We start from the raw sequence: 27,012 nt of genomic DNA, 5'->3' as shown, positions 1-27,012 counted from the left end.
TATGGAAAACAGCATAAACCTCCTGTTTTAATGGTCACTTCATGATTTCGTAATAACTCCGATCAAGTTTACAGCACGATCCCATGCTTCTCCGCCTCGTTCTGGAATTTCTCTTTATATTCTCCGGTCGGATCGTATTTCGCAGACAATTTTTCCCAAAGTTTCGGTCGCTGAAACATTAAATTCGCAAATTAAATGAAAAGTATGTAAATTAATTAAAATAGTTTAATGTAAAATAAATGATACTTTTGAATCGTACGGTGTAATTTCATTCAGTAAAAATAGCAAAGAGATGATTGAAAAAAGAGTAAAAGAAGAAAATAGTAATTATAAAAACCGATAAAAACGTGAAAATTTCGTTCGAGTACGTTTAATTTAATCAAACTCATCGTAGAAAAATTTACTTTACTTAGAAAAAATTATCGAATAAATATTGTATATTTCATGTATCATTAGAATCAAACCGAAATCGATTCGATCTACTAATTTATTTTTCAAGCGCTTCATATATATATATACAAGATAAAAATATAGTTGCAAAAAATCCACTATTTACGAACAAAATTGACTTTTTATTCTCTTACCCTCCACTTTTATCGAGGACGAATGAGACTCGAAGAAATATCACTCGAGGGTCGACGAACTTTCGTGGACTTTATTATCCCCTTTTGAATTTATTTTCGTCTATTCGCTGTACGTAACGATTCCCGAATTACAAAATCTCTAACAAATTTCTTGTCTGAAATTACCGAAGAGAGGTGAACGCGAATTTCAACTCGTTCGTTCAGAATAATCGAGCCACCATAATTCTCGCCGTACGAATTACAAATGATACACTTGGAAAGTTGTTCGGTCATTTGAAAGGAACACTTTGTTATTACGTTTCACTGTTGACATAAAAAGAAAGAAAGAAAAAATCGATTCATTCCGAGATAGAAAGAGAATTTCTCGAGAATATCTCGTTTTATCACTCCGATCACGATTTTCGGAGCAAGTATCGCCAGTCACGGTATTTCTAACAGCAATATTCCCAACGATAAACTCGGGACATGTATCTATAGATTCTTAGACCAACTTGGAACGATCTAACTTGCGTTCGAGTCCTTCGATGATTATTCTCTTCGTTCAACATTCACGAGCAAACGTTTATGCAAATCTTTACTATCTATCTGTTCTCTAATCTTTATTTTTTCTCCTTTGTCCTTCTCTCTTTTTTCCTTTTTAAATCATTTTCACCCTCTAGTACGGATTGGAAATTGTTAACAATTCGTTATATCAGAGTCTCGAACAATCATATCGTATCGTTGTACCTCGTCCAATTCGTTCACAAATTTAATTGACATAATCGACCGTCTGTGAAAGTCAAACTAGTTTTCTCTAGGGGCTGGAACTCTATTCCGTATGTCCCTACTCTTGCTCCTGTTACATTAGAGATAGAGAGATAGAGCGAACGAGCGAGCGAGCAAGAGAGAGGGAGAGAGAACGTAACTCGTTACGTTTATTCTTAATTAAGCTGGGGAAGGTGACAAAAGCCGAGGTGAATGTACCTGGTTGACAAGATACCGAATGACCTTCTCGCTACCGGCCTTCTGTTTCTCGCTACACTTGTTACAACCGTTTGCCAATGCATCAGGGAGAGATTCTGAAACAAAGAAAAACAAAGAGAAAAATCAGACAAAGATATCATTCTTTGGTCTCGTCCTCGTATTATTATTGACGTTCCTAAATAAATATTCCAATCGATACTACGTTTCGTAGGAATATTTTTCATACTGTTCTACTTTTTACTATAAAACTATATTTTAATATAACATATACCACAATTGAAATCATTCTCTATCGATTCTGTTAAGAAATAGTGACTCGTAATATAATTTATCGTTTGGTATGTAATTCATGGTTGTAAGTTTACAAATAAATCTTGAATACCTATCCCCAATGACTATTAACAAGTCCAAAATTCCAAAGTGATCGAATACGTAGGAGTTGTAGAAAGTTAGGGTGGAAATTAAGAAGGGTGAGTAAATTATCGAACATCATTGTCAAGTTTCGTAAGAATTTCACGAATTTTCACGAACAAAATAGTTGAATGTACGAAGGGTAGAATAGAACCGCGTTGTCCCGAATACAATGAAGAATTTATGAGAGGGATCTTTGAAAAGGGAAGCCGCTTGGAGAAAAACGAATGTGCATTTCACACGCGTTCCCATTGGCTGCACTCGTACAAAATTTTCTTTTTTCTTCTTTTTTTTTTTTTTTTCATAGCATCATACAGGCATACATATATACCGAAATCGATGCTTTCGATTATTTTGTAAACCGATTCGCACTGTTCACGTTCAACACTCCTCGCTCATCCCTCACCCTATACAACGTTCGCGTTCATTTTTCGAACGGTCTCTTTGCCCAACTATCGTTCGTATTTTTTGCAAGGTAAAACTGCGAAAAAATTGCTCTCATCGATCGCCTACCACAACGGAGGAACTGCTACTAAAAACGTCCGCATTTGGAATAAATCTGCGTTTAACTGTGCCATAAGTTCTACATAATTTCGTGGTGCAATAATAATAGTGGGTATATTTAAGTATCTCTCATAAATTCATAAAACATTTATTTTACTTTTATGGAGTGTTAATGCAAAGTACTCGGGTTATTATTTAACAAACAGTATTTACTATAGATAATAATAATTTAAATTGTAAATGTACAAAAAAAGATTGTGCTATGACAGTAAAATGAATTTATGAAATAATATTAATTAGAAATTCATGTAAAGAAAAATATTTAATATCTTTAAAGTAAATATATAAATGAAAAATTAGAGATATTTATTCCGTGTATGAACCATTGTTCCAATCCTTCCCGATCTTTCCGAAGTTTTTATTTTTCAGGATTTGAGAAAGCAAGAAACATCGTTTCCTTGCAAATCGGAGAGTAAATATCGTAAAAGAGAACGTCGTTCTCGACGAACCGACAGCTGTGACGACGTTATCATATTTTTTCTTCGATAGATCCTTTTCATCCTCAAAGGATCTCTCTTGGTCTTTTTTCGTGAGGTAGGACGTCTCGCCAGATAGTGCAGAAAGAAAGAAAGAAAGAAAGAAAGAAAGAAAGGAAAAAAGAAAAAAGTAAGCAAGAAGAAAGAGTTTCTCAAGAAGAGGGTGGACTTCATAACGCGCTGTTATTTTGGCGAATATAAAGAAAGAAGGATAAATTTTGTTATACTTTCGGTTCAACCCTCCTCATGCCCTTTCCATCCAAAAATCACTCGACGTTTTTACCCTGGCCGTCATTTGCACCAGCCGCTCTACTCTACCGACATTTCGGTGCTCTTGCTACTGGTCAATGTCCAAAGAAAAAGAGAAAGAGAGAGAGAGAGAGAGAGAGAGAGAGAGAGAGAGAGAGAGAGAAGGAGTGAGTACCTCTCGAATATCCAACGCGAATTTCCTCTGAGGAGGACTACATATGTATGTATGTAAGTACCTACGTATGTATGTATGTATATATATGTATATATATATATATATATAGACACACACGCGCGATCTATCGTCCATTGAAATATCCTCGACACGAATGATGTAAGACAAAAAAAATCAATTATTCAATCAAATATGATATTTTCCAATAATTTCGTATGTAAATTTTAATTAAGGTACTTTCCGTTTTTTGTCCCTTTCTTTACTTTTTTCTTCGCATATGTTCGAAATGAGAAAGAATGACAAACAATGCTCCTATGATATTTAATGTAAAATACAAAAATTACATCGAAAAGAAAAATAACGAAATTTGCATTGAATATAATTTATCTCTCTATGTTAATTAGATATATCGCAAAAGTTTCAGTCATTAATTGCTCGTTTTTATGTTACACCTGCCGTTCTCATGAATTGCGTAAATGATCGATGGACTAGATAATTATCGTACTCGAGTCGTTCTGACGTAAGAAAAGCTTCAAGATCGATTATTCGAATCAGCATTAGCCAATAACTAATTCCATCTATTATCGCTTAATGATTCTTTGATAAAAAAAAAAAAAAAAAAAAAAAAAGGGAAGCGTAAAGGTAAAATTTTTTTCCTCAAATTATATCGTTCAAAGTAAAAAAGGGAAATAAAGATATGAAAGTATCTCAATTTTCAATTTTAAGTCGCTCGGTCATGCGTTTAACACGAAGAGTAATACGATCTCCGGGAAAATTTAGATTACCAATGAGATCTCCGAGTTTCGTTCGTATTTGAATCAGAGAAAAAAGAAAAATACCAGCGTGGTAAAGGTAAATCAGTTAAGACACGTATGTATGTAGATGAATACATAGGCGCATTGCGTATATAAGGACCGACCCGAACGTTCGAACGGATCGCTTGCACGTCTGACGAATGAAATTTGAATAACCGGGATACGTAATAGAATTTACGCTTGTATGTATGTATGCCTATGTATATATATATATGTACGTGTGTGTGTTTGTGTATACGCGTGCGTACGTATGTATGTTCGCGCGGCCACAAGTCGATGTGAATAGTATGTCGAATATTTGAATATTTATACGATCGAATAGTCACGGCTCGGTAATCCTCCAAAGATATTAGCATAATTATAGAGATAACGATTCTGTGGAATTATAATACGTTGGACAGTTTCGAGAAGGAACAATAAGCGTTCGCACGATGGCGCTTTTGAAAGTCCTCTGCATTTACGCGCGTTTACGCGACTCTATCTCGATTCCGAGACGTTTTGAACGAACGACACGTCGATGGACCCGAGATAATTGCTTTACGTTGTAAATGCTTTCATACATATTCTAATCTACCTTGAATATTTCATCGAACTCATGTTCGCGATCTATCTATCTACCTATCTATCTGTCTGTGTCTGTCTGTCTGTCTAAACTTCTCACCGAAAAAGCAATTTCTCAATAAACGTCCGATCCAACTGGTAATCATTACCGTTTATCGAATCAACGTTAATATTCATCCTGATTAAATCAATTCAATCGAATCATCTGTTCGTTGCTGAACGTTGGACGTGATTGTTCCCTGAAATTCAAAGTACGTTGACTCCGAAGATTATCTTTGATATTTCTTCGTCTGGAGGTCGGTAGACAATTCGATATGAAATAACGTATTATATGTATTTTCTAAAGAACAAGTAAATTATTTAATGCTAGACAGGATTTTCCTTTGTATATTTTTCATTAACGTCAAACCCAAGAAAGTATCATTTAAGATCGCGCCGGTAAATCGTAGCTTCGCTTTTATTTGCGAAGAACCATCCGAAACTTAGTTAGCTTTAAGAGTAAGACACCAGCCGAAACTTTTCGTCAAAGTTGAAATTCTCTCTAGGTGTCTAAGGACAAATATTGAATATCCTTCTACTCTAAACACTCGATCTTCTTCTTGTATTTTGCAAAAATGACTTTAAACGATCCAAACGAAAAATTCATTTTACACGATAATTCTCACGTATTTTCATTTATTTTCTTTTAACATCGCTCTTAGTTTCCATTCCTTTCTATCGCATATGCATAAATATTCAATAGGCTGCACGTTATTTACGAATTGCAAATCGTATCGAAGATCGATCATTCGAGAAGCAGACTTCTCAAAACAATCGCAGCTAAGAGGATTTTCTTTACTACGGAATATCTAATAAGGAAGATCCGATCTACCAGCCTTCTTTCTCCCTCTCCCTCTCTCTCTCTCTCTCTCTCCTCCATCTTCTAATCGAGTAACTTCGAATAGGTTTAAGCGAAGAATCAAATGGTAATTTTATCTATGATATAAATTATACCTCACAGGAACGCTTCGACGCTTTTAATATTTATGAAATAATTAAGTTACATGTTCTTCGAAACCTGAAGTAGTTTTACGATGCGAAATGTTATAATAAAACCTAGTATGCACTTAACAAACATCTCTTTATCAAGGAACTAACTCACTAACTCGCAACGCACACGATGCGATAGTCCAATCAACAAACCGTTGTTTTGTTAATTAAATATCTGAAAAGCAACGTGCAAGAGGGAATGGAAAAAAATAAACCAAAAAAAAAAAAAATACAAAATAAAAAATACAAAAAAGCTCCTCTTTTAAGTGTAGATATATCTATACGTATACGCGCGAACGAAACATTTTTCTCGTTGCGTTCAAAACGAATATCGCATTCCCGTAGCACGTAGTATTTCGAGTATGTAAATGTGAGCCCGAGAGAAATAGAGAAACGTATTTTTACACGGATTTATTTCCAATAGATCGATGAATGTAGGGTAACATCGTTATATCAGTCCGTTTATCCATTTTCATTCTCCTACACGTTGAAATGAATTCCTTCATTTTTCGAAGAATCATTTTCATTCAGATTTTCCCGATCCCGTTTTCGCAAAAGTTGATTTTATTGCATCGTAAAGAATCTCGTTTTCCTCGAATACAATGCGATACAAAAGAATTCACGCTATACATCGAGTTCGAAAATCAGATCTCGAGTTTACACGCCAATCCTGTCGTCGAAGTTCTTCGTCTACGTCGAAGAGAAACTCTTGGAAAAGGATTCTTCATTATTGCCTCGTCTTCTCAGGATGGAGAAAATAACGTCCGGTGTATCTCTGTTATCTGACCACGTCGAAAACTATCTTAATTAGAAATCGAAAATTTTCACTCCTCCGTGATCGATAAAGGCCCGACGAGTGTTCCTCTACGAGAGATATCGTTTAAAAGTATAGTCGAAGCTACGTTCTACGATTCTACGGAAGGAAGAAATAAAAAATAAAGGGAAAGGAAAGGGAAGAAAAATTTGAAGCTTTGGAAGGAAGCTTTGGCTCCTTGAAACGAAGGAGCCACATAGTACATACACGGTCTACGTAGAAACAATAAAATTCTTTTTACGATCTCTATGAACGAACTCTTCTCTTTATATTCACTCGAACGAATTCGTCCGAGTGCTGGAAGGACATAATCGTCGAAGAAAAGAAATTTTCAAGGAGGGGACCTACGCGTATTAGTTTCGATGGGATCTCGACTTTTATTAAAATCCTTGGATAATACCTTGGAAATTTTTTTTTCAAATATCTAGGATAACTCTGGTGCGTTTTTCTTGTAATAAGGTATTTTTATATCATCTATCTCATCCAAGACGATCAACGCATTTAATCGAGAGGATTGTTTATCAATCGTATTAATTTATTTAGCAAATACTATCTACGAGATATCCAACATTCGTAAACTTTCTCATTCTCCGAAAGCAATAAGAAACTTGGAAATGGAATTTACGAAGAAGTCTCCTATCTTTTCCCGAAGGAAAACGAGAAGATGCGTTTCAGGATGATGAAAGAAAAGAAAAATCAGGATATATATATATATATATATATATATATATATATATATATATACATGTGTGGATTGTAGAAGTCGAAGGCTCGAATTTTCTGGATGGTCAGCGATGCTTTAACGGTACTACTTGTTTCTCTGACCTACTTTCACGACTTTGACCACGACGGCTACGACCTCGTCCAATATTTGACAGGGTTACACGATGCGTTCCTAGCAAGAGTTGAAACCAATAACAAAGAAAGAAAGAAAGAAAGAAAGAAAGAAAGAAAGAAAGATAGATAGATAGATAAGGAAAGACAAGATGGACGAAGGAAAGGCATGCTCGGCTTGTAAAGAGATAGGAAAAGAAAGAAAGAGAGAAATAGAGAGAGATAGAGAGAGAGAGAGAGAAATAGAAAGAGAGAAAGACAGGAAGAAGGAAAGAATGAATGAAAGAAAGAAAGAGAAAGGAAGAACACTGCTTATTGGATCTGGAAAAGTAGGAGTCCCTTGAGAGCAAGAGAGGATGAGAGTTACGGAATTCGTACGATAAAGCAGTACGGAGCAATGGAAGGATCAGGAAACTGGGAAGGACCGAATAAAGACGAATAGATAAGGATAAGGAAGGATTCATGGTGGGAAGAAAAGAGCAAAAGTGTAGAGGAAAACTAAACTATCGTAGTATCAATTATATTTGAAATATGTGGAGTCGATTAGTATCGATAGGTATATTAAATTATTTAAAGTAGGCTAATTAGTAACACGTTAAAACTCGACAACTTTGTTCTTTGAAAAAATTTGCTATCACGGCTAGTAATTTGAAAGAAAAGAAGAGGAAAAAAATAGAAAAAGAAAGATATATAGCGTTACTTAAAGAAGAACAATGAAGAAGAAGAAAAAAGAAAACCTAAAGAAAGAAGATAGTGGATCGCGTTGATGGGAAGAAAAAGTAGTGGTTGAAGAGCCGCTGGCCCTTTTCTTACAAGTTGTATTAAACTGCTGTCATGACAAAGCTTGTACTCGTTAAGTGTATATATGTATATATCTATCTATATATAATATACGCACACATACATATGTATGTAGGATAAAAGGTAAAAGGATGTTAAAAGTCTCCTCTACTCACTCTTGAGCTCGTGTCCATCGGGCGTGCAATTGCCAACATCCAAAAGACAGTTTACGTAGTTGTTGAGAAGACGATCACTCTTCAGGATCTGGTCCACATCGATGTTGTCGTATTTCGTTGTGTACTTATCCGCGGCTACGAAGCACGCGAGCATGGCAAGGAAAACTACGGCGACCTAGATTCGTCGAAAAAAAAGAAATAAAAAAATATAATAACAGAAAAAAAATTCAATCGTTAGAAATAAGTTTTCTAATCATTTTAATACTCGGATCATAATATCATCTTTCTTTTCATTGTCATATTTTGTCATACTTCGAAATAAAATAATCAAACCCGATAAAATGGCAGATTAAATATTTATTTTATTTTCTTTCAATTACTTCAGGTAAATTTCGTACTTCGATTGATAAAAGGAAGAAGAATGTTTCGAAGAAAAAAGGAAAGAGAGAGAGAGAGAGAGAGAGAGAGAGAGAGTGTGTACTATTTTATAAAGGAATATCTCTCACGAAGGCAAAGATATATTCAAGATAGAAATTCTACATTTTCCACGAATAGCTCCCCAAGTGCATAATCGTTTGACATCATTGCACCGCATTCACGAGACCTTCGAGACGTACGAGAAAGCTGTTGTTGCTGTTTCTACTGCTGGCGAAATACTTATTTCGTAGGACGAGTGCACACGCGTCCGTGATAAATGGTCTCTTTATAAAACGGTAATCTCCTCGGTAGGAAAGTTGATCTTTTCCACGAAGAAGACACCGCTTACTCGATTTAACCTGTAAGCCTTATACTATTCGTATCTCCCGAGAGAGAATACTAAAGTATATAAAATGGAAAAAAGGAGAATGAATGAGGGGAAAAGAAATTTGTTTGTAGAGGTATCAAAAGTAAATTCCTATTATTATGTAAAAGAAACAAAAAGAAAAAGAAGGAAAAAAAAAAGATAATAAAAAGAAGTTAAAATAAAAACTGTGTAAAGAGATAAGACGATTAAAAATTACATTAGAATTAATTAAATAATTTAGAGGAAGCAAGATTATGTCCCAAAAAAAAAAGAAAAAAAAAAGAAAGATAGAAAGTAAAAAATTGTGTTCTATTTAAAACAGAATAATATAGGATGAATATCATTAATACCAGATTAAATCTCAAGAATCTCTCATAGAAGGAGACTTAATAATGCATAAACTCATAACCCCTTGAACATTTCAGATTAATGCCAAGCTTCATTATTTTTATTCGTATCTCAAGCACACGCAAAGCAAAAATGGAAACTCATTATATTATTTTCTCACAACGACTGGACAAGATATCGAATGTGGCTCAAGGCCAATGGATGATCGCTCACGAGAATATTTTCTGACTTTAATATTGTAATATAGCTATGTGTAAATATGTATAGCTTATATATATATATATATATATACATATACATATACACGTACGTAAGTATGTATATAAGAGAACAGAAAGTGAACATGTGGCAAAAGTTAATTCTTTTAAATATATAATTGTCAATCTGCACGAGCGAGTTAAACATTCGCAAACTGACGAACCTTGAAATATAAACAAGATTTTATTATTCGTTTCGTGTCCGTGTCCATTGCAATATAAATCTTTTTATCTTTTTCTAGATATGTCTACCTATTCGTCTTTATTTTTGTGTTTCTCTCCCTCTCTCTTTCTCTCACTCTCCGTCCGACGATTGAACCAGTGACGTCGCTTAAACTGAAGATAAAAAGTTTGGCTACGTTACTTATAGAAATAAACTCGTTTGAGGAGTTATAAGTCGACTAATGTCGAAGAAAGAACGATTCGATGTCACGGGATGTCATTTCTTACACGAAACTGTTGAATAGAGGTCCGGCAATCTTCCACCATTTCGGAAGAGAAAAAAGTTACCCAAAATTACGACCACGTCACGTAATTGGATCTTCTTGGCAAGTTTCTCGTTAAACGGACGTTGAAATCGTTTGTTGTTCTAATTATTTCCGATATCCGCTTTCACGTAATTCATATTTATTCAATAAATTTAATTGTTATCGAATGGTTTATTATTACCTTAATATTCTAAAGAGACTTTTAACTCTGCAAGTATTTTAACGTTAATTACCTACATTTTAGATTTCGACGAGAACATCTATATAGATGTGTATATGTATTTGTCAAGAATAATGTTTTCGGAATTATTTTCAAATAAAAGATAAAATACGAAATAACTCAAAACGTCGAATAAAACGTTAACAAGCATTTTCATGATTCTATTCGAATTCTCTTCGCTTGCATTTGACATTCGGAATGGACATTGCAGTAAAAATGACTCGAAATACTTCACAATCTCTTTGACAAATACTGTCTTTGTCTCTAAGTAAATAATCAAACGATTCATTAAGTTTTTTGTTGTCTGACCTTTTCAATTGTTTTCTTTATCAATGTTTATCTTTTTTTCCTAGATATTTTTTAATCCTTCTAAAAAATATTAATTTTCAAAATTATATTTTTCGACTTATATAGAATCAAATAGAAGATTAATGAAACAATTTCTCTTGCAAAAAAAAAAAAAAAGTAAAACTATCAATGAAGAAAAGAAAATCGCACTGGTTTAAACTCAACGTCGCGATAAGAAAAATGAAAAAATTATGTGTCAATCAATAGTCTTCGAAAATGTCAATGCGTATTGGCATTTTGATCATTGACGTTTTATCTATTTACTTACAATTAGTATAACTTACGCAAAGAAACGAGAAAGGTTCGTCGCTACCCACGTATGTTGACTTTTATCTCGCAAATACATAGAGAAAAGAGAAAAGAGAAAAGATCGAAGGTAAGTGGATAAAGATAGAGAGACACGAGCGCAATCCGTCGTTTCACGCTCGCGCACACGCGATTCGTATTATGCAATCGACGCCATTACGGTCCACGAAGCTTCCTAACGCCTTTCACTCTCGCGAACGAATTTCACTCCTTCGAGAACACCTTCGACTCGACTCTCCTTTCCTTTCCTCGAGTTTTCCTCGAGCTACGAGCGTTCTTCGTCGACTGATCATCGGAAACGAACGAAAAGAGGCTCTCAGGATTAACAGGAGCGTAAAATAAAACGTCTAGCTTGACGTTCAATTCGAATTTGCAAAGATCAATGAAGGAATCATTATGGAATTTCACTGATAACTATTCGTTTAGCACTCTCCGTGCTAAACATTATTAAACGCATTTCTTTGTATAATTAATTATTTAATTACGTAGGTAACTACATTTATCTATGAGATGAGAAACGTTCGTCACAAGAGATGTGTTAAAAAGAAACGAGAGAAAAACAAAAAGAAAAAAAAAAAAAATATGAAAAAAGTCATTCGTGGGGATTTACGTATATGTAAATTTATGCTAAATTTGCTCGTGGATGACAAACTGTTAAAGGAAACGGTCACTCGAATCTTTTCAACGATATAAAAAAAAATCTTTTGAAAATTCATTTCTAACGTTAGTCGCGCGTTCGTTGATCCTGTTCTCTGTCCGACGCAAACACGTCCCAAAAGAGAACGATCGATAAACGACTCGCTGAGACAGCTGAGCCAGACGAATCGAACAAACGAACGTGTCCTCTCGATATTCAAATCTTTTCGACTAAAAATGCCATTCGTTTCGAATTCGTCAAACTCGTTATTGGCCAGTAAAAAGAAATTCATTTATGATTCGATGCAATATTTATCGACAAGAATAGATAGAAACTTTTGAAAATTTGATTACATCTTAGACGAACTTATGCGAACGAAAGAAAAGTCAATTCATTTGTGTGTCTGCGTGTTTCAAATAATTTCATTTACAACATAAATGTAAAACTTTATGAATAGAATATTGAGCTTCGATTAATACGCTCTTCCTCTTCTCTCCTTTTTTTTTCTTTTTTCACTTAACGATGAATTTCTTTCGTTGAAAAAAGGTCCAATGAAAAAGGAATGAAAAGGATTATTATTAAATGAGCCAGCATGAGCCTCTCCTTGTCATATTTGTGACAAGAAATCGATTTTAAGAGGGATATCGATGAGATCAAAAGCGACGGTAGAGTAATAAAAAATAACGTTCTTCAAAGTACTTGCTCGCTTAGTTCTCAAGTTTCAAGAGAAATATATATATTACATATATATATATATATATATATATATATATATATATATATATATATATAGAAAAAGAGAGAGAGAAATATAGACAGTAGGTACCACTCGAAAGTAATCGATTCACTTCCCTTCAAAAGTCTGAGAAGCACCTTATCCGATTTGTGCATGAATTTCAGCACCGACGCGGCGCGAAGTTAATCTATCGGTCAAACAAACGCGTTCCAACTTTTCTTTAACTCCACTTTCGAGGAGTTAAATTCGTAGGAAGCACGGTAACGAAGACGTTGTCGTATTTAAATGATTTCACGAAATTAAAAATCTTGACGATTTTTATTCTCTCGAATATGAAAGAAAGAAAGAGAGAGAGAGAGAGAGAGGAATTAATAAAAACAGAAAAAGCAAATAATTCGATTGAAATTAACGAATTTCAAAATAAAACAAAAATTAGAGAATGCTTCCAAGTGTGTCGAACAAATTTCACAATGTTTCCAACACATTCCAAGGTATTTTAAATAGTAAACGCAATTTGGATAAGTTGTTTGTTAATAAAGAAAGAAAAGTGGACGAGCTAAGTTTAGACACAAAAGAAAATCACGCGAACTATCGTGTTTATATCGAATCGAAAGCGAAACGCGTGTCACGATACTGGAAAGGAAACTGAACCAAGTTGGTTCTAGAGCGAGTCGACGGTAGTAAAGAATCGTGGCGATGGGGAAAGGCTCTCTCGGGCTTACCTTCATGTTGCGCTGTCGTTACGTGTGTCACACAGTCACGGAGGAGTCGAGTTAAGCAACTGATGCCGGAGGTGCTCGTGATCAGCTGCTTTATACCCCGGCTGATTTCCCACACTGCCCGAATTCGTCGAAGCGGTAGACGCCTCTTTTTTTCCCTCCGTTAACACGTCTTTACTGTCCACCCTGAATCGTGTTCTCGTCTTACCAGGGAGGTCACTGAGATATCTTACCGATCAAAAGCAAACGATTATTTCAACAAAAAAATTAATAGACATTTGTTTTGCACGTTAATTGATGCACATTAAAGTGCAATTACATTATAATGAAATATAGTGTTCTACTAATCAGCTGATCTATTAAATCGTTTAATCGTTTGAAAGGATATTTCATGAATTTTATTTATCTTTAAGCTAATAGGAAAATAGAAAAATTAATAAATTTCACGTCCCTTTGCGAATTTCGAAGAAATCCAATTGGCATTGGCAGAATTCGATCAATTCGACTGGATGTTGTCGATAATAACATTTCCCCAGTACTCGTTGATTTATTTATCGAGACGTGTTACTGGCCAACGTCTCTCACCAAGACGAAATTCGAACGATACAGATGAAATATACATATCGAATATCCAAAACTGTTCGATGGAATACGATCACCGATAGAGGAACGATCAAACACTATAGAATCGTTATGACCGCGCGTATTCGAGGCAATTCCCATTCTATGCAAATATTCGTATATTTCAAAAGTTCGCGAGGGGAAGGGAATTAGCGGAGATGAATGAAGGGCTGTCGGCTACTCGGATGTTCCACTATCCCTGACTATTAAATTCGACATACATATAGAATCTACACAGGGTTGACCATATAAAATGAGTATATAAAATTTAGTAAAATTGTTTCTTTCAAAATTTACGTGGGTTTTATCATTACATTAAAATATTTTTAATATAAATGTATATATTTTTTCTCTTCTTTATCTTAAATAAACCAACCTCTAATTCTGTCAATTTTAATATATGTAAATTAAGTCGATCTGCTTATAAAATTCACCCTACCAATATATACACAAGCACGCACACATGCATATACATATGTATATGTGTTGGGTATAATCTCTAAATCGATAACCCAATATTTCTGTATTTTAAGACGATCGACGATAATATCTCGATAAAGTATATAGATTGTAGATTTACGTATATCTTGGCTTTTGCATTCATAATCCGTTGTATGTAATGCAAATATTAACCATCAACTGTATAATTAATCACGATTAAATAGTAAACCTAATGCAAATATTACTCGCGTATAATATGCTTATTAAAAATTACTTGCACTTACTATTTTGCAATCGCATAGCTTTCTGCAACAATAAGTACGATAACGAATGGCTATAAAAGATCGAACGGTGCAATTATTATAGGCCTCACCATTTAGTTCCTCTCTTTCTCTCTCTCTATCTCTCTATCTATCTATTTTTCTATCGTTTACACTTTTTATTACAGTTTTGACATAGATATAAATTAGGTAACATATTCCAAATGTTCTAACAAATTCGAAAAAAATTTCATAGCGATTTTATCTGGCACAATAATATACACGAGCACAAAAATCAAATTAGGAATTAAAAATATGAATTTATGTTACAACATTATCAAGCACAAACGAGAAAAAAGTATACTGAACAGGAGATAGAAATTTCGTTGGGATTTCGTTAATTCAACAGATATGATCGTTATATATTCATACATGTCAATGAGAAAAAAAACAAAACTAGGGTAACGAATCAAAAAATAAATAAATAAATAAGCAAATAAATAAATAAATAAATAAATAAATAAATACCACTGCGTTTCGTTAACGTTCGGCTTTTGCATATGACCTATACTTCATCCAATCCTCTTGCTCGTTAGAAAACTTTAGTTGAATAAAGGAAAATAATATTTAGTCTTCATTAAGTTAACGAGCATATACCCTTTTCTATTTCCTTCCTTATCTTTATCTATTTTATCTTTGTTTTTCTTTCTCGTTAACTTCTTGCACCAATTGTTTCCATCCTGATTCGCAAAACAGGTCAGTCGGGGTGGATCCTTACGATTAACCTTACAGAGTCGCTATGTCGACCCATCGAGATTTTAACTCGATGCCCAATTAAAGGCTTACTAAGATTAACGCGAATGAGAATTCAAAGGCACGCGCGATCCTAGTTCTTAATCGGATGACCCAAAGAGAAAAAGTTTGTGGCAAAGAAATCTACCGCATAAGATTAAATAATTCTGCTTGTTTTTTTCTTTTCTTCCTTTAATCAACTCTAGTAAAAAAAAAAAATATTAAAAGTAAATAAAATGAAATTATTAAACATTTTTATAATTCTTTAGTTAAGTCAAATAAAAAAATTTCAAAGTATCGAACTTTTTATACGTTGTATATGTATTCGTTTACGTGTTACAATTGTTTTCCAACTGCAACAGAACATATTAACAATGGTGATCGACGTTCACACAAATACACGAATAACTTTATCGTCGATATATTATACGTACGTATTAATTTATCTTTGACCAACGTTTTGTGGTTTCGGAATCCCTTCTGTGAATATATGGATGTAGCTTGATACTATGTCTCCCCACGTGGAATATTCCATGAGGCAAAGAAAGAATCGAAGATTTTTCATTATCTTTATAAAAAATAATATACATATGTATAACTACAGGTTTCGATGAGTTTACAGAAATACCTATATATGAGATTCCCTTTTTTTGCTCCTTTTTTTATCCTCTCTTTCTTTCTTTTTCTCTTTTTTGTCGTACCATTAAATTTCAGTTTTTAATTTAAACAGAATTTTTAAAGTAATTAAAAAATTACTTCACGCAGTGAATCCTTTCAATTTTCAAAAATAAAGAGAGAGAGAGAGAGAAAGAGAGATAGAGAGAGATAGAGAGAGAAATGAGAATAAGATTTCAGAATCTCTAAATAGAGGAGAATATCGAATTTCGATATTTCGATATCCGGCAGAACGTCTAATTCCGTTGACCGCGAGCTCGCGTTAAATTCTGCAATATTAATCAATTTGGCCGATTACGGTGGACGGTGTGTCCCACGAAATAGAGCTCATTAATAATAACCAGAACGCGCGGAATATGCCGGTGCCGTAAGATTATTAATCATGTTTCTGACGTAAATTCACAAGGATAAAGAAGAGTCGTATGGATCGTCAACGAACGTATGTGTACTGTACGCTAATCTGGACGTTATAAAAACTAATATCCTATATCAAGATTGTTATCGTATATGTAAGAATCAAGAGAATCTGTAAAACTTTTCATAAGATTAACCAAACACGATGAAAGTAGATATAAAAAAGAACTTAATTAAATCGGAATAACATGAAATTTATTTGTACTTTTCCTTGTACTTTTTAAACCTAAATATTATATATCGATTATATCCACGATGTATCTCTTTCTCATCTCTCATCGATATATAAATTGTGTAAAATATTCATTATTACTGAAAAGAATATTTATACGTTTTATAAAATTTATTTAAAACTATTATTATTTGTTGCGATGAATAAAATCAGTAAATTTTTTAGACATATAGATATTTATTAATTATTTATCATTGCGATTTGCATATAGACGTCTCATAATATATAATGACTTCGATCGTTATTAATGGCGAAATATAAATAAACTTTCGTAAACAAGTAATCAAATTGACAATCGATTACCATCAATTTGACTATACTTTTTTCAACTTGAAACATTTATTAAAACATAGACAGCTATGCCATATAGACAGAGAAGATTGAATAAGTCGATTGCTAATATATTTTTTCTAGTTAGTCTAAACTCTTAAGTTCTCTAAACATTGAATACCATTCTCTATTATACTAGAAATGGAAGATACAATGATAGAACCGGTTTTACTGTACTTTATAACTTGGCTTCTTTCTACAGACTTTTTAACATCTTTCCAATATTGCTCTTAGATCGAAAGGAAAGATCGTTTCCAAGAAAAGTACCACATGTACAAACCTTATATATAATTCCCTATACAAATTAAACTACATTTTCTATTCTAATTAATTAATCTCACTTGGGATGCATTAGGAAGTATCGTAAACACCTATACTCACGTATGTATCTATATACATGTATATATGTATATATATATATATGCATACATGCAACATACATACATACGTACATACATACATACGTAGGATAGTCGAATCAGAGTAAATTAACAAGGGACGCGCGAAATTGCGCTGGCCACGAGGGCGTCCTCGAGAATCCGAGTGTGTTGGATTATAATAGGGTTAACAACCGACTCCGAAACATCCTGTGAAGTTATGGTAACGTAAATATAAGCCTTGCGGCAAAACGAAGGACTCATAATAAACGTAAAGTTACATGTAAAGGGCTCCGTCGTGGCGATCGCAACATTGAAGTATAGTACGTGCGGTATTAACGTGATTTCAAGCTTTGTCTACAATGTACCAGTATTCTCAAGCAAGTATCTATGAGTTAGTTTGCTAGTATTATACTACCATACTGTCGTGGTCAGTATCCATTAAATACTGACACCTACGAGCATGTATTGCTTCGACACACTTTACTCGCTTAAGGAGAAGGTATTGCCGATTTCTATGTCAAATTCTATGTTTCTTATCTATGAATAGGAAAAAAATTGTAGGAAAATCGTTGATACAATGAATATATTTTCAACGTCATTTTTGTTAAAAATCTCTATCTTTTTTACATAGAATTTTATACTATTTTATATCGTACATACGTTGAATATCTCCAAATGAGTTTAACAATGCATTACAATACGGCTTTCAACTTTTTACCTTCCATCTCTTCTCTTTAAAAACGTTACTATCGTTTTACATATACGTATATACATATTTTTTTTTCTTGTTAATTCTAATTAAAAAAGAGATATTTACGTGTCCCATTTCTCATGAATTCTGTCAACACTTGTTCTCTACAATGCTATCACATAGAATTCATTCGTATTAATTTTATCGTCTCGACCTATTTTTATGAGTTAGTGACGTATTAACGTGAATATTAATAATAATTAAAAAAAAAAAAATAAAAAAAGAAAAAGAAAGAAATAAAAGAACCCGTCGTATTGAACTCGTCTCTCGCGAGGACTTGAAAAACCTGTCCCAGAGAAGTTTCATTCGTGTGTGTGTGTATGGAGAGATATATAGACGTATAGTTTGTTAAGTCCAATAGTTTAACTTCACGTTACGAATTTCTTAACAGGCTCGGACATAATACTTTTCTTCGTCATTCAATCGTATTTAACAAGTATTGCTTATTCAGAAATTTCGTCCATCATTTAAAAGAAAAGAGAGAGAAAAAAAAGGAAGAAAGAAAGAAAGAAAAAACATCTATACAACGTATAATCTCACGTAACATTGTTTTTACTATTTTGACCAGAATGACCTATACTAAAATAAACACTTAACATCACTACTCGATTTGCATAGACATACATGAGGTAGGTATATACATACATATACATACGTAGGCGTATACATCTACATATATAAACGTACGAACCAAAAGATCTATTTTAACCAATTCAATTCTATCCCATTAAAATTGAAATATGTACTATCTGTGCGCTACATACGTATCAATAAAAAATCATAGATTTATATTCTAACGCTTATCGTTAATCCTTTATGGACGACGATAATAGATATTTCAAACGGTGCAAAATAATAAAATGAAATAAATTCTTTGACGATAGAACGAAACTCGTAACAGGAATGCCGTCTTCGTGCAAATATTTTAAACGATCAGAACAAGACCATTACTCCACCACTCAAAAGGAACTCATTGTTCCGTCGATCGTTAGTTCGTTCGACGGATATGGTTAAAGGGAGAATTGCGTATGCGTCGTACATCCGATGTTTCCTGGAGCGTTGTCATTATATTGCAATGATTATGCATATTCGGATAAGCAATCAACAGCATTGAAGTACGTACGCGTCGCGGGCAAAGGTCGCGAGTGTTCGACTATCTCGAATATTTCCTCTCCCGGTACCGAGATTGCCATCATTTTCCTTGAATAACATCTATACGTACGAATAAGTAAGACGAATAATAATTTAATTCTGACCTACTGAATAAATTTCACATACACGAAAGATCTGTTGCGTTCGTTGAATCTAATTTGCTTACAACGCAAATAAAACAAGATCTTATTAAATCATAATAAATCGATCATTTATCTTGCTTTTGTTTTTTTTTTTTTTTTTTTCTATAAAAAGAAAAAAAATATATATATATTCGGTCTAATTTTATGAGGACATTGAAACATCCATTGGAACATCGTCGTGTTTTATAATAAGACAAAATATTTATTTCGAATGTCGAGTTCACATATAAAATTTGACGATATGATTCCTATACAATATGTTTACTTTTAACAAAATCAGGAATATTACTTCTAAGAGCGATCGATTTCCAATAAAATTAGCGAAAAGTGTAATTTGCGAATCGGCCCAGAGGATTTCGCTTACGTTCACACATTACCAACGCGGCACGATGCCAAACTCGACTATACACGATATCCTCCTCTCTATTGTTCCTACCCTCCCATCCTTTTCGTGAGTCGAATTAAAACGCGAAATTGACGGGATAGTTGCACACTCTACTCTCGTCCCTCTCGGAACGACCTAATGAAATTCTCAAAATCGAGGATCGTTCGTCGAAAAAAAAAAAGTCATCGAGTCCGACGTACATACGTATCCACATATATTTTATGAACCATCTCTCGTACCATTTTTTCTTCTTGTTTCTTTACAAAAACGATTCATTCTACAAATATTGTATGTTTAACTCATAACGTTAAAATAATAACGAAAAAAAGATTTCTCAAGAAACGAAGAAAGAAAAAAATAAAAAGAAATATATATATATATATATATATATACGTGTGTATAAAATAAAATGATATTCAAGATCCAAGAGTAACGAGTCACAAAAATGTAAAAAATCTTTCAAATAAAAAAGTGTTGACGATTCTACTATATCGTTATCTTTGTTCAACGACGGATAAAGTAAAGAAGGAAGAGTGCGATGAAAATTGAAGAAAAATGACTATTTCTGAGAAACGAGGATCACAGTGGTAAGATTATCCAGCTTACTCCGGTACCTTTGGACTAATGACGTACTGAATATCACGAGGATATAGGGATATACGATGCTTTACGTGGAAGAGAAATAGTACAGGTAATATCTCTCGCATGCTACCCGCGAACTGTTTAAGAAGAGCACCAACAGCAGCAGCAGTCTTCCTTCCTCCGTCTCCGCAACCGCCTTCTCCGCATGGCTCGACGAAGCATCGCGAAAGAGGAAGACGTGCTTCGCGTTCGATGATAGAAGAGAGACGACAAGCCACTGAGAAAGATGTACTACGTGCAACGTTGAATATAATTAAGCTTTCCGAGACGTCAAAGCGAAATACAGCTCGCTTCATTAAGAACCGAGTTATACTCGCAATACTACTTCTATCGTAGCTCTTTCGAATAAGAAAAAGACAGATAAATAGATAGGTGGATGAATATACAGATAGATAAAGAGAGAGAGAGAGAGAGAGAGAGAGATGAAACGCTTTCAATTGTAAAATGTATCTTGAGAAAATAAAGGATCATTGCAGACGTAAAGCCACAGGGCAAGCTCGACCATACTTCTCGACGATCGATCGATCGCTATAGTTAGAACGAAAAAGTATAAGTAAAGTTTTCATTGAAAACTCTAACCGATTCTTTACCCATTGCCTCTCCTGACCTCTTACAATCCATTTTCATAACAAAAATGACCGTTCTACGTATGGATATATTTCTATATAAATAATTGTTGATATCGTTTCAATTAACAATAGAAATAACGAAACATCGATTTAATTACAAGTCGTTGTATGAAATAATTTTATAAACGTTAGAGATTAACGTGATCCTTCGAGACTAATTCGTAAGACGATAAGCAAGCAAGAAAAGTGCCATTTCCGGCGCGTGGGAACAATTCCTGGCAAACAAGCCCGAGTTTCGTAGCTGCTCATTAACACGTCAACGTTGAAGAAATGATGCTTCGAAACTGACGTAACGATCATCATTAAGCTTCTCTAGTTTCCACGGACTTTGGATGAGTCACTCTGTAGATCTAACATAGAACTTTCCCAGGAATCTGCGTCTATTCGCTAATTTCTCTAATCGTATAATTTTCTTCTCGTATTTCTATTTGTAATTAGGCCACGTACATACCACGATACAGAATCGTCAAACTCGTCGATTACTCGTTAATGGAAATACACGGATACATATAGATCTCTATATATAATTTTAATGATTGATAACAATTACTAAACACTTACGAAATTATCGAATAACTTTTATATTCACGAGAAACAAGACAAGACGTTGTAACATTAAAACCGAATTTATAATTACAATGGAAATATTAACAAAGAAATTTGTTCTCGAATAATTAATATAGACAAAAGCCGCGTAATTATTAATCGCAAAAATTTAAACAGAGAAATTCTAATTCGTAAAGAACATCGAGAAACAGATAAGTCTTAATTCCGTATCAAAATGAAGAAGCCCTTGATAAGTTTTTTTACATTTTTCTACATTTGATCTCGAAAAGAAAGGCTTTGTAAATTTAAATTGATTAGATTAACGCATAGGGCAAGTTTATAAATTTGTCGACAACCTATTTCAGACTCATTCTCTACAGAAAATAATTATTATTCTCCTTGTTCGTTTGTAATAGAAACGATCGCCCTATATACCAGAAAATCGATGGTAAATGTTACCGAATGAATAAAGTAAACCCCTGCTACGTTGTTTTATCGCCATTAAAAGAAGATAAAGGTAGAGAGAACGATTAAGGCTTCTGAAAAATAAAATAGCTAAGGGAAGTGAAGGAAACGAGCTACTTATCGGTTAGTTCGATACATCACGGCTCTCAAGCGAAGAAGGAAGGTTTCAAGGGAGAGTTCTAAGATCGATTAGGTTCAATCGAAAGAGGAAAAAGGTAGAACTGTCAATCAACATAATTCGAAACATATAAATATGTTATCGTCCATAAATCACCATTTGAGATTCAATTATTTATAATAGCATTACTGAATTGAAACTGCGCAAAAAATATCCAAAGAAAAAAAAAAAAAAAAAGAAAAGAAAAAGAAAAAGAAAAAGAAAAATAGTAACAATCACAATAAAATATCGCAATTTTCTATCCAACATTTAATGCATTAACTCGCTCTAATATTTTCAGAAGAAAGCCTTATCAGAAATAAATGTACTCCGCAATATAAATTCAATTAATAAAGATACTATACATATACACTTTCCATAAGGTTTCGATCTTTAAAAGGACGCTCACGTGTACTAATTCACTACTGTACCAACGTAAGAGGCTCAAATTTATTTTCCCCAAAAGACCGAAACCTCTTGTAATAACTTTTAACGTAGAAAGATACCTCAACCAGAAACGCATTACAGAGTCACGTCTTGTAAACGCATAATCGGCATTTTTCTTCGCTGAGCATAGCGAATTAAGGGGAAGAAGTATAAGGGACGGACATTTAACTTTGAAGGTAGAGAGAAAGAAAGAGAGAGAGAGAGAGAGAGAGAGAGAGAGAGAAAGAGAAAAAAAACATCAAATAGTTCCTGGTGGGAGAATCCAGCATGGAATATATAATATTTTAATTTCGTGGAAAATCTGATGATGTAATTTTAGGAGTAAGGCGACGCCCAGCAATTGTTTCAGCCGGCTTTCACTCCTGCATTATTCATGAGTCCTTTCGTTTTTTTCTCTCTCTCTCTCTCTCTCTCTTCTTTCTACTTCACCACCAGAAGGGAAAGTCTTCTCTCTCTTTCTCTTTCTTCCCTTTTTGATCTGGCCTTTTTCGTTCCCTTCTTTATCATTCCCTTTCCTTCTCTCTTCTACACCTGCATGATTCCCACTGGATCTATATGTATATATGAATGGGCTACTTATATACGTATGTACATATATACATCATACATATTACACACACACAAATATAAAAGGAAATATGCTCGTGACAGGGACTGTTCTACGGTTGAAACCTTCTGTCATCTCCGTCTTATTTTCTTTCTTTGCGGCCACCAGCAGCAGCAGCAGCAGCAGTAGTAGTAGTAGTAGTAGTAGTAGTTTCGAAGCTCTAAAGAAAGAGACACTCGAAGGAAATCGATGGAGGCTTGGTCTAGTCTAGCGAGCTTAAAGAAAAGACGGTGCGCTTCTCCTATACCATGCGAATCGTGAGAACGTTGCTTTCGACGGATTATCAATGGTAAATCAATTAGAAGTATAAAAGGACTTTGACAGTTACCTCGAGCTTAAGACTAAGAAATAATTCTATTCTATCGTTTTCCTTGAAAGCTACTTGTTGTTCGCCAGCTGAGAATACGGGGAAAGATTTATTTTAATTAATCACTGGTACAAATGCATTAATATGATAAGTTGTATTAGTAATAATTATCTACTTACGCATAGATGGAATATTGCTAAATATAACAAATTCTACAGCCCTTCATTTGATACGATAAGACCTAAGTCAACCGCATTCAGACAAATTTCAACAGAAAACGAACGTCAGAGTTGTTTTAAAGCTGAAAAGGGATATACAAGTGCAAAGGTACCTTTCGTACCGTCTGCGTGCTAATTTGTAAGGAACACGTACGCGCTGTGATTAACCACAGAGCTGCAAAGTTGGCCTCGTTACTAGTGTAAATAGACATTAGCGCCGTTTCGTGTAAACATACAGTTTTCACACCTAATTGCCGTGTACGCGTAAACGGATCTGGAATCGTTTGTAAAATACAAGGAAAACTGAACGACGTGATCATAATATTGATTCAACAAAAAATAACGTGATGTCCTTGATAATTACATATTTCATTTCTAATACACTAACGTGTATCATTTAAAATAAATATTTATTAGCATCAATTACTTTTTAGAAAAAAAAGCTTATATATACATAATGTATTAGACGATTTACCTTATCGGAAAAGATTTATCAAAATCAATATCTTTAATAATACTTATAATTCGAAAAAAAAAACAGTTTCTAAATGTTTGTTCATCTACGAGCTATATTTGTAAAAATGTATATTACTAAATCTCTTTGATTTAGCTAAATTTACATACATCACTTAAATTAATTAAAACGATTTCAAATAAACATATTAATATCATCATGGTATTTATAGAATGGTATATATAAAAAATTATAAAAATTTAATAAAGGTACCATAAAATTCGTCCGCTTCTTAACGATCTGGAATCCGATTACGTTGCTGCCTTAAAATAATCTCCATTTCTGCAACCCAATCGATAACTGTAAAATGTAATTTAATGCTATTATATCTGTAATAAAAAGATATGTTTAAAAAAAATACAAATTAAGTAATATCAGTTAGCAAATACGTAAACTAATCATGGCACTCATAGATCTTGGTGGTAAAGAATATCATCATAAAATAGTAAATTTAAAGAAACCTTTTAATTTTTAAAGTATCTACTTAACTTTCATTTATAATTTTCCGCTTGAGTAATCTTCGTAAACTTTTCTCTCCCAAACTGTAACAAAAAATTTATGTATGTAACTTACGTAAAAATTGTCAGCAAATCAGAGACTTTAAACAAAACTATTATCAGAGTAGCAAATAAAACTTAATCATGGCCATCATCGATCTTGGTGGCTACAACTATCATCACGATTGATTTTGTTAATAATTATTCAAAAAAAGAATGTCAGGGGTTGACAATTGAAAATATAAGAAGTATTTCTAACTATTAAAAAAAAAGTCAATAATGATAATTACCATTAATTCACATATACTTCAATCTTAGAAGACTCATTGTTATTGTTAAGATCATATTATAATCTGTAAAAAAAAAAATTCCAATTATTCACATCTGCATTAAAGATATATATCTAAAACTACAAAAATTGTTTTGTATCAGATAGCAAATACTTGAATTAATCACGTCAATCATAGATCTTGGTGGTAAAAATAATTTCATCATAAAAAATTTTATTTAAATCAAAAGAATATAACTAATATTATATTTGAATAAAAACTAATTACCATTTTTAATAATTTGTAAGTATCCTCTAGTATTTCTCTTTCTTCAAATTCTCATATTGAAAATAGTTTTGATGGATCTAAAAATATAATAAATTACTAAATATAAGTATGTGTTGTTATCATGGAACATAAGTATGTAATACTCACCAAACACAAATACATTAATACTTAATTAATATTAATATCAATAAACAAATTAGGTATATGTAATATTTTAAATAAAGAAGACAGCACAGAAAAGCAGAAATAATAGATCATTTCATTGTAAGTAAAATATATACTCACAAAAATTATATATAAAAAAATACTTATTTATAAACAAAATAAAATAAAAATTATTTTAACTCATCATATCTGCTTCACTGAATTAATAAATCCAAAATTACAGTAAAATGAAGATTTATTTAGATACACATTTAATCAGCTTTCTTAGGTGCACGTGTCTTTTTAGCTGGTAAAGGTTTCTGTGATCTCAATACTGCACTTGCACGACGTAAGGCAACCTAATCAATGATGGTAATTATATAATAGAAAATCTATTAAAAAAAAACTGCATACATTCATTTAAATTTACCTTGGTAAGGTCTACACGATATTTATTTGCTTTAAGCAATCTCCGTAATTTATACAAAGACCGACGAGCTCCACTTTTCATCGTACTTCTAACAGTAGCTTTTGCTGGCTTAGTAATTTTATTTGCTTTTTTATAAACAACTGTGAATCCCTTCTTATCAGGAGTATCTACTATGCCAACACTTTTTCTATGAACCAAACCAGAGTAACGGTAACTACTGAGATTGGTTAAGTTGCTAGGTTCCTAAAATATTATGCGATAGCAGTTTATATCAATAACTTATATTATAATATTTTATCGTAAAAAACTGTGAGACACAGATTAAATTGATTGTACAAACCGTGGAAAAAGGTTTGTTGATATTACGCTTCTTTAAAAGAAACGCATTATTATTGCGAATTATCATCCAGTTTAGATGCGACGACATTTTGAAACCTGTAATAATAAATATTAAAATCACCTAGGTTAAAATACATTCGAATAATTCTAAATTACATTAACCTTTCTAAAGACGAAGGAATACGAAAATACGAGGCGCATAGATCGAACGAATGAAAATGTGACGCATCGATAAAATTCTAATTAATAATATAACGCAAATTAAGTATTATAACTTAACTTTCCTAACAAGCGAAGGAATGCGAAAATACGATGCGCATAAATCGAACGTATGAAAATTTGACGTATCGATAAAATTCTAATTAATATAACGCAAATTAAGTATTATACAATTAGGTATAATATACGCAATCAGAAAATCAAGAATAATACAGAAAATATGTGTAAAATTCGATCATGTACTCACCACGTGCGTCGTCACTGAGAACCCACGAGAAAGAACCTTTCAATATGGCGACAGATATGGCGCTAGTATCTTCGATAACAAAGATAGTAGACATAGATATCTACCTACTAAACTAACTTACGACCTATCGCAGCGCCACCTACTGCACAAATTATCAATCTAGATTTTTCAATTTCTAGACTAGATTCCTTAACACA

At 33.2% G+C, this 27,012-nt stretch overlaps 2 protein-coding genes across 4 annotated transcripts; both read right to left on the bottom strand.

Moving 5' to 3' along the window:
* Positions 1-24,908, bottom strand: LOC122634955 (ejaculatory bulb-specific protein 3). 2 transcript variants are annotated; one of them, XM_043824536.1, is made up of 4 exons: positions 24,596-24,908; positions 8,432-8,606; positions 1,548-1,642; positions 1-170 (listed from the first exon to the last, which is right to left on the bottom strand). In XM_043824536.1, the coding sequence occupies exons 1-4, from the start codon at positions 24,596-24,598 to the stop codon at positions 69-71; spliced, it is 375 nt and encodes a 124-aa protein (XP_043680471.1). In that variant the 5' UTR covers positions 24,599-24,908; the 3' UTR covers positions 1-68. The 2 variants fall into 2 exon arrangements, with proteins under 2 accessions (XP_043680471.1, XP_043680470.1); XM_043824535.1 differs by lacking the exon at positions 24,596-24,908 and adding an exon at positions 13,278-13,433.
* Positions 24,909-25,818: 910 nt separating this feature from the next.
* Positions 25,819-26,963, bottom strand: LOC122634954 (60S ribosomal protein L28). Of its 2 annotated transcripts, none has more exons than XM_043824533.1 (4): positions 26,816-26,963; positions 26,351-26,448; positions 26,011-26,253; positions 25,819-25,939 (listed from the first exon to the last, which is right to left on the bottom strand). In XM_043824533.1, the coding sequence occupies exons 1-4, from the start codon at positions 26,907-26,909 to the stop codon at positions 25,853-25,855; spliced, it is 522 nt and encodes a 173-aa protein (XP_043680468.1). In that variant the 5' UTR covers positions 26,910-26,963; the 3' UTR covers positions 25,819-25,852. The 2 variants fall into 2 exon arrangements, with proteins under 2 accessions (XP_043680468.1, XP_043680469.1); XM_043824534.1 differs by having other exon boundaries at positions 26,351-26,445; positions 26,816-26,954.
* Between the last annotated feature and the right edge of the window lie 49 nt (positions 26,964-27,012).

The sequence above is a fragment of the Vespula pensylvanica genome, chromosome 16, assembly GCF_014466175.1.
Source record: "Vespula pensylvanica isolate Volc-1 chromosome 16, ASM1446617v1, whole genome shotgun sequence".
Classification (NCBI taxonomy): domain Eukaryota; kingdom Metazoa; phylum Arthropoda; class Insecta; order Hymenoptera; family Vespidae; genus Vespula; species Vespula pensylvanica.
The sequence above is the reverse complement of the archived record's forward strand: the minus strand, read 5'-3'. Positions and strand labels throughout refer to the sequence as shown.

Excerpts from the sequence above, each read along its gene's own strand:
- LOC122634955 (XM_043824535.1), bottom strand. Across the intron at positions 1,643-8,431 it reads CGATGGACACGAGCTCAAGA|AATCTCTCCCTGATGCATTG; the intron begins GTGAGTAGAGGA and ends TCTTTGTTTCAG. Across the intron at positions 171-1,547 it reads TTCGGTATCTTGTCAACCAG|CGACCGAAACTTTGGGAAAA; the intron begins GTACATTCACCT and ends TTAATGTTTCAG.
- LOC122634954 (XM_043824533.1), bottom strand. The coding sequence starts at position 26,909 with ATGTCTACTATCTTTGTTATCGAAGATACTAGCGCCATATCTGTCGCC. Across the intron at positions 26,449-26,815 it reads TCTCAGTGACGACGCACGTG|CAGGTTTCAAAATGTCGTCG; the intron begins GTGAGTACATGA and ends TATTTATTATTA. Across the intron at positions 25,940-26,010 it reads ATCGTGTAGACCTTACCAAG|GTTGCCTTACGTCGTGCAAG; the intron begins GTAAATTTAAAT and ends ATCATTGATTAG.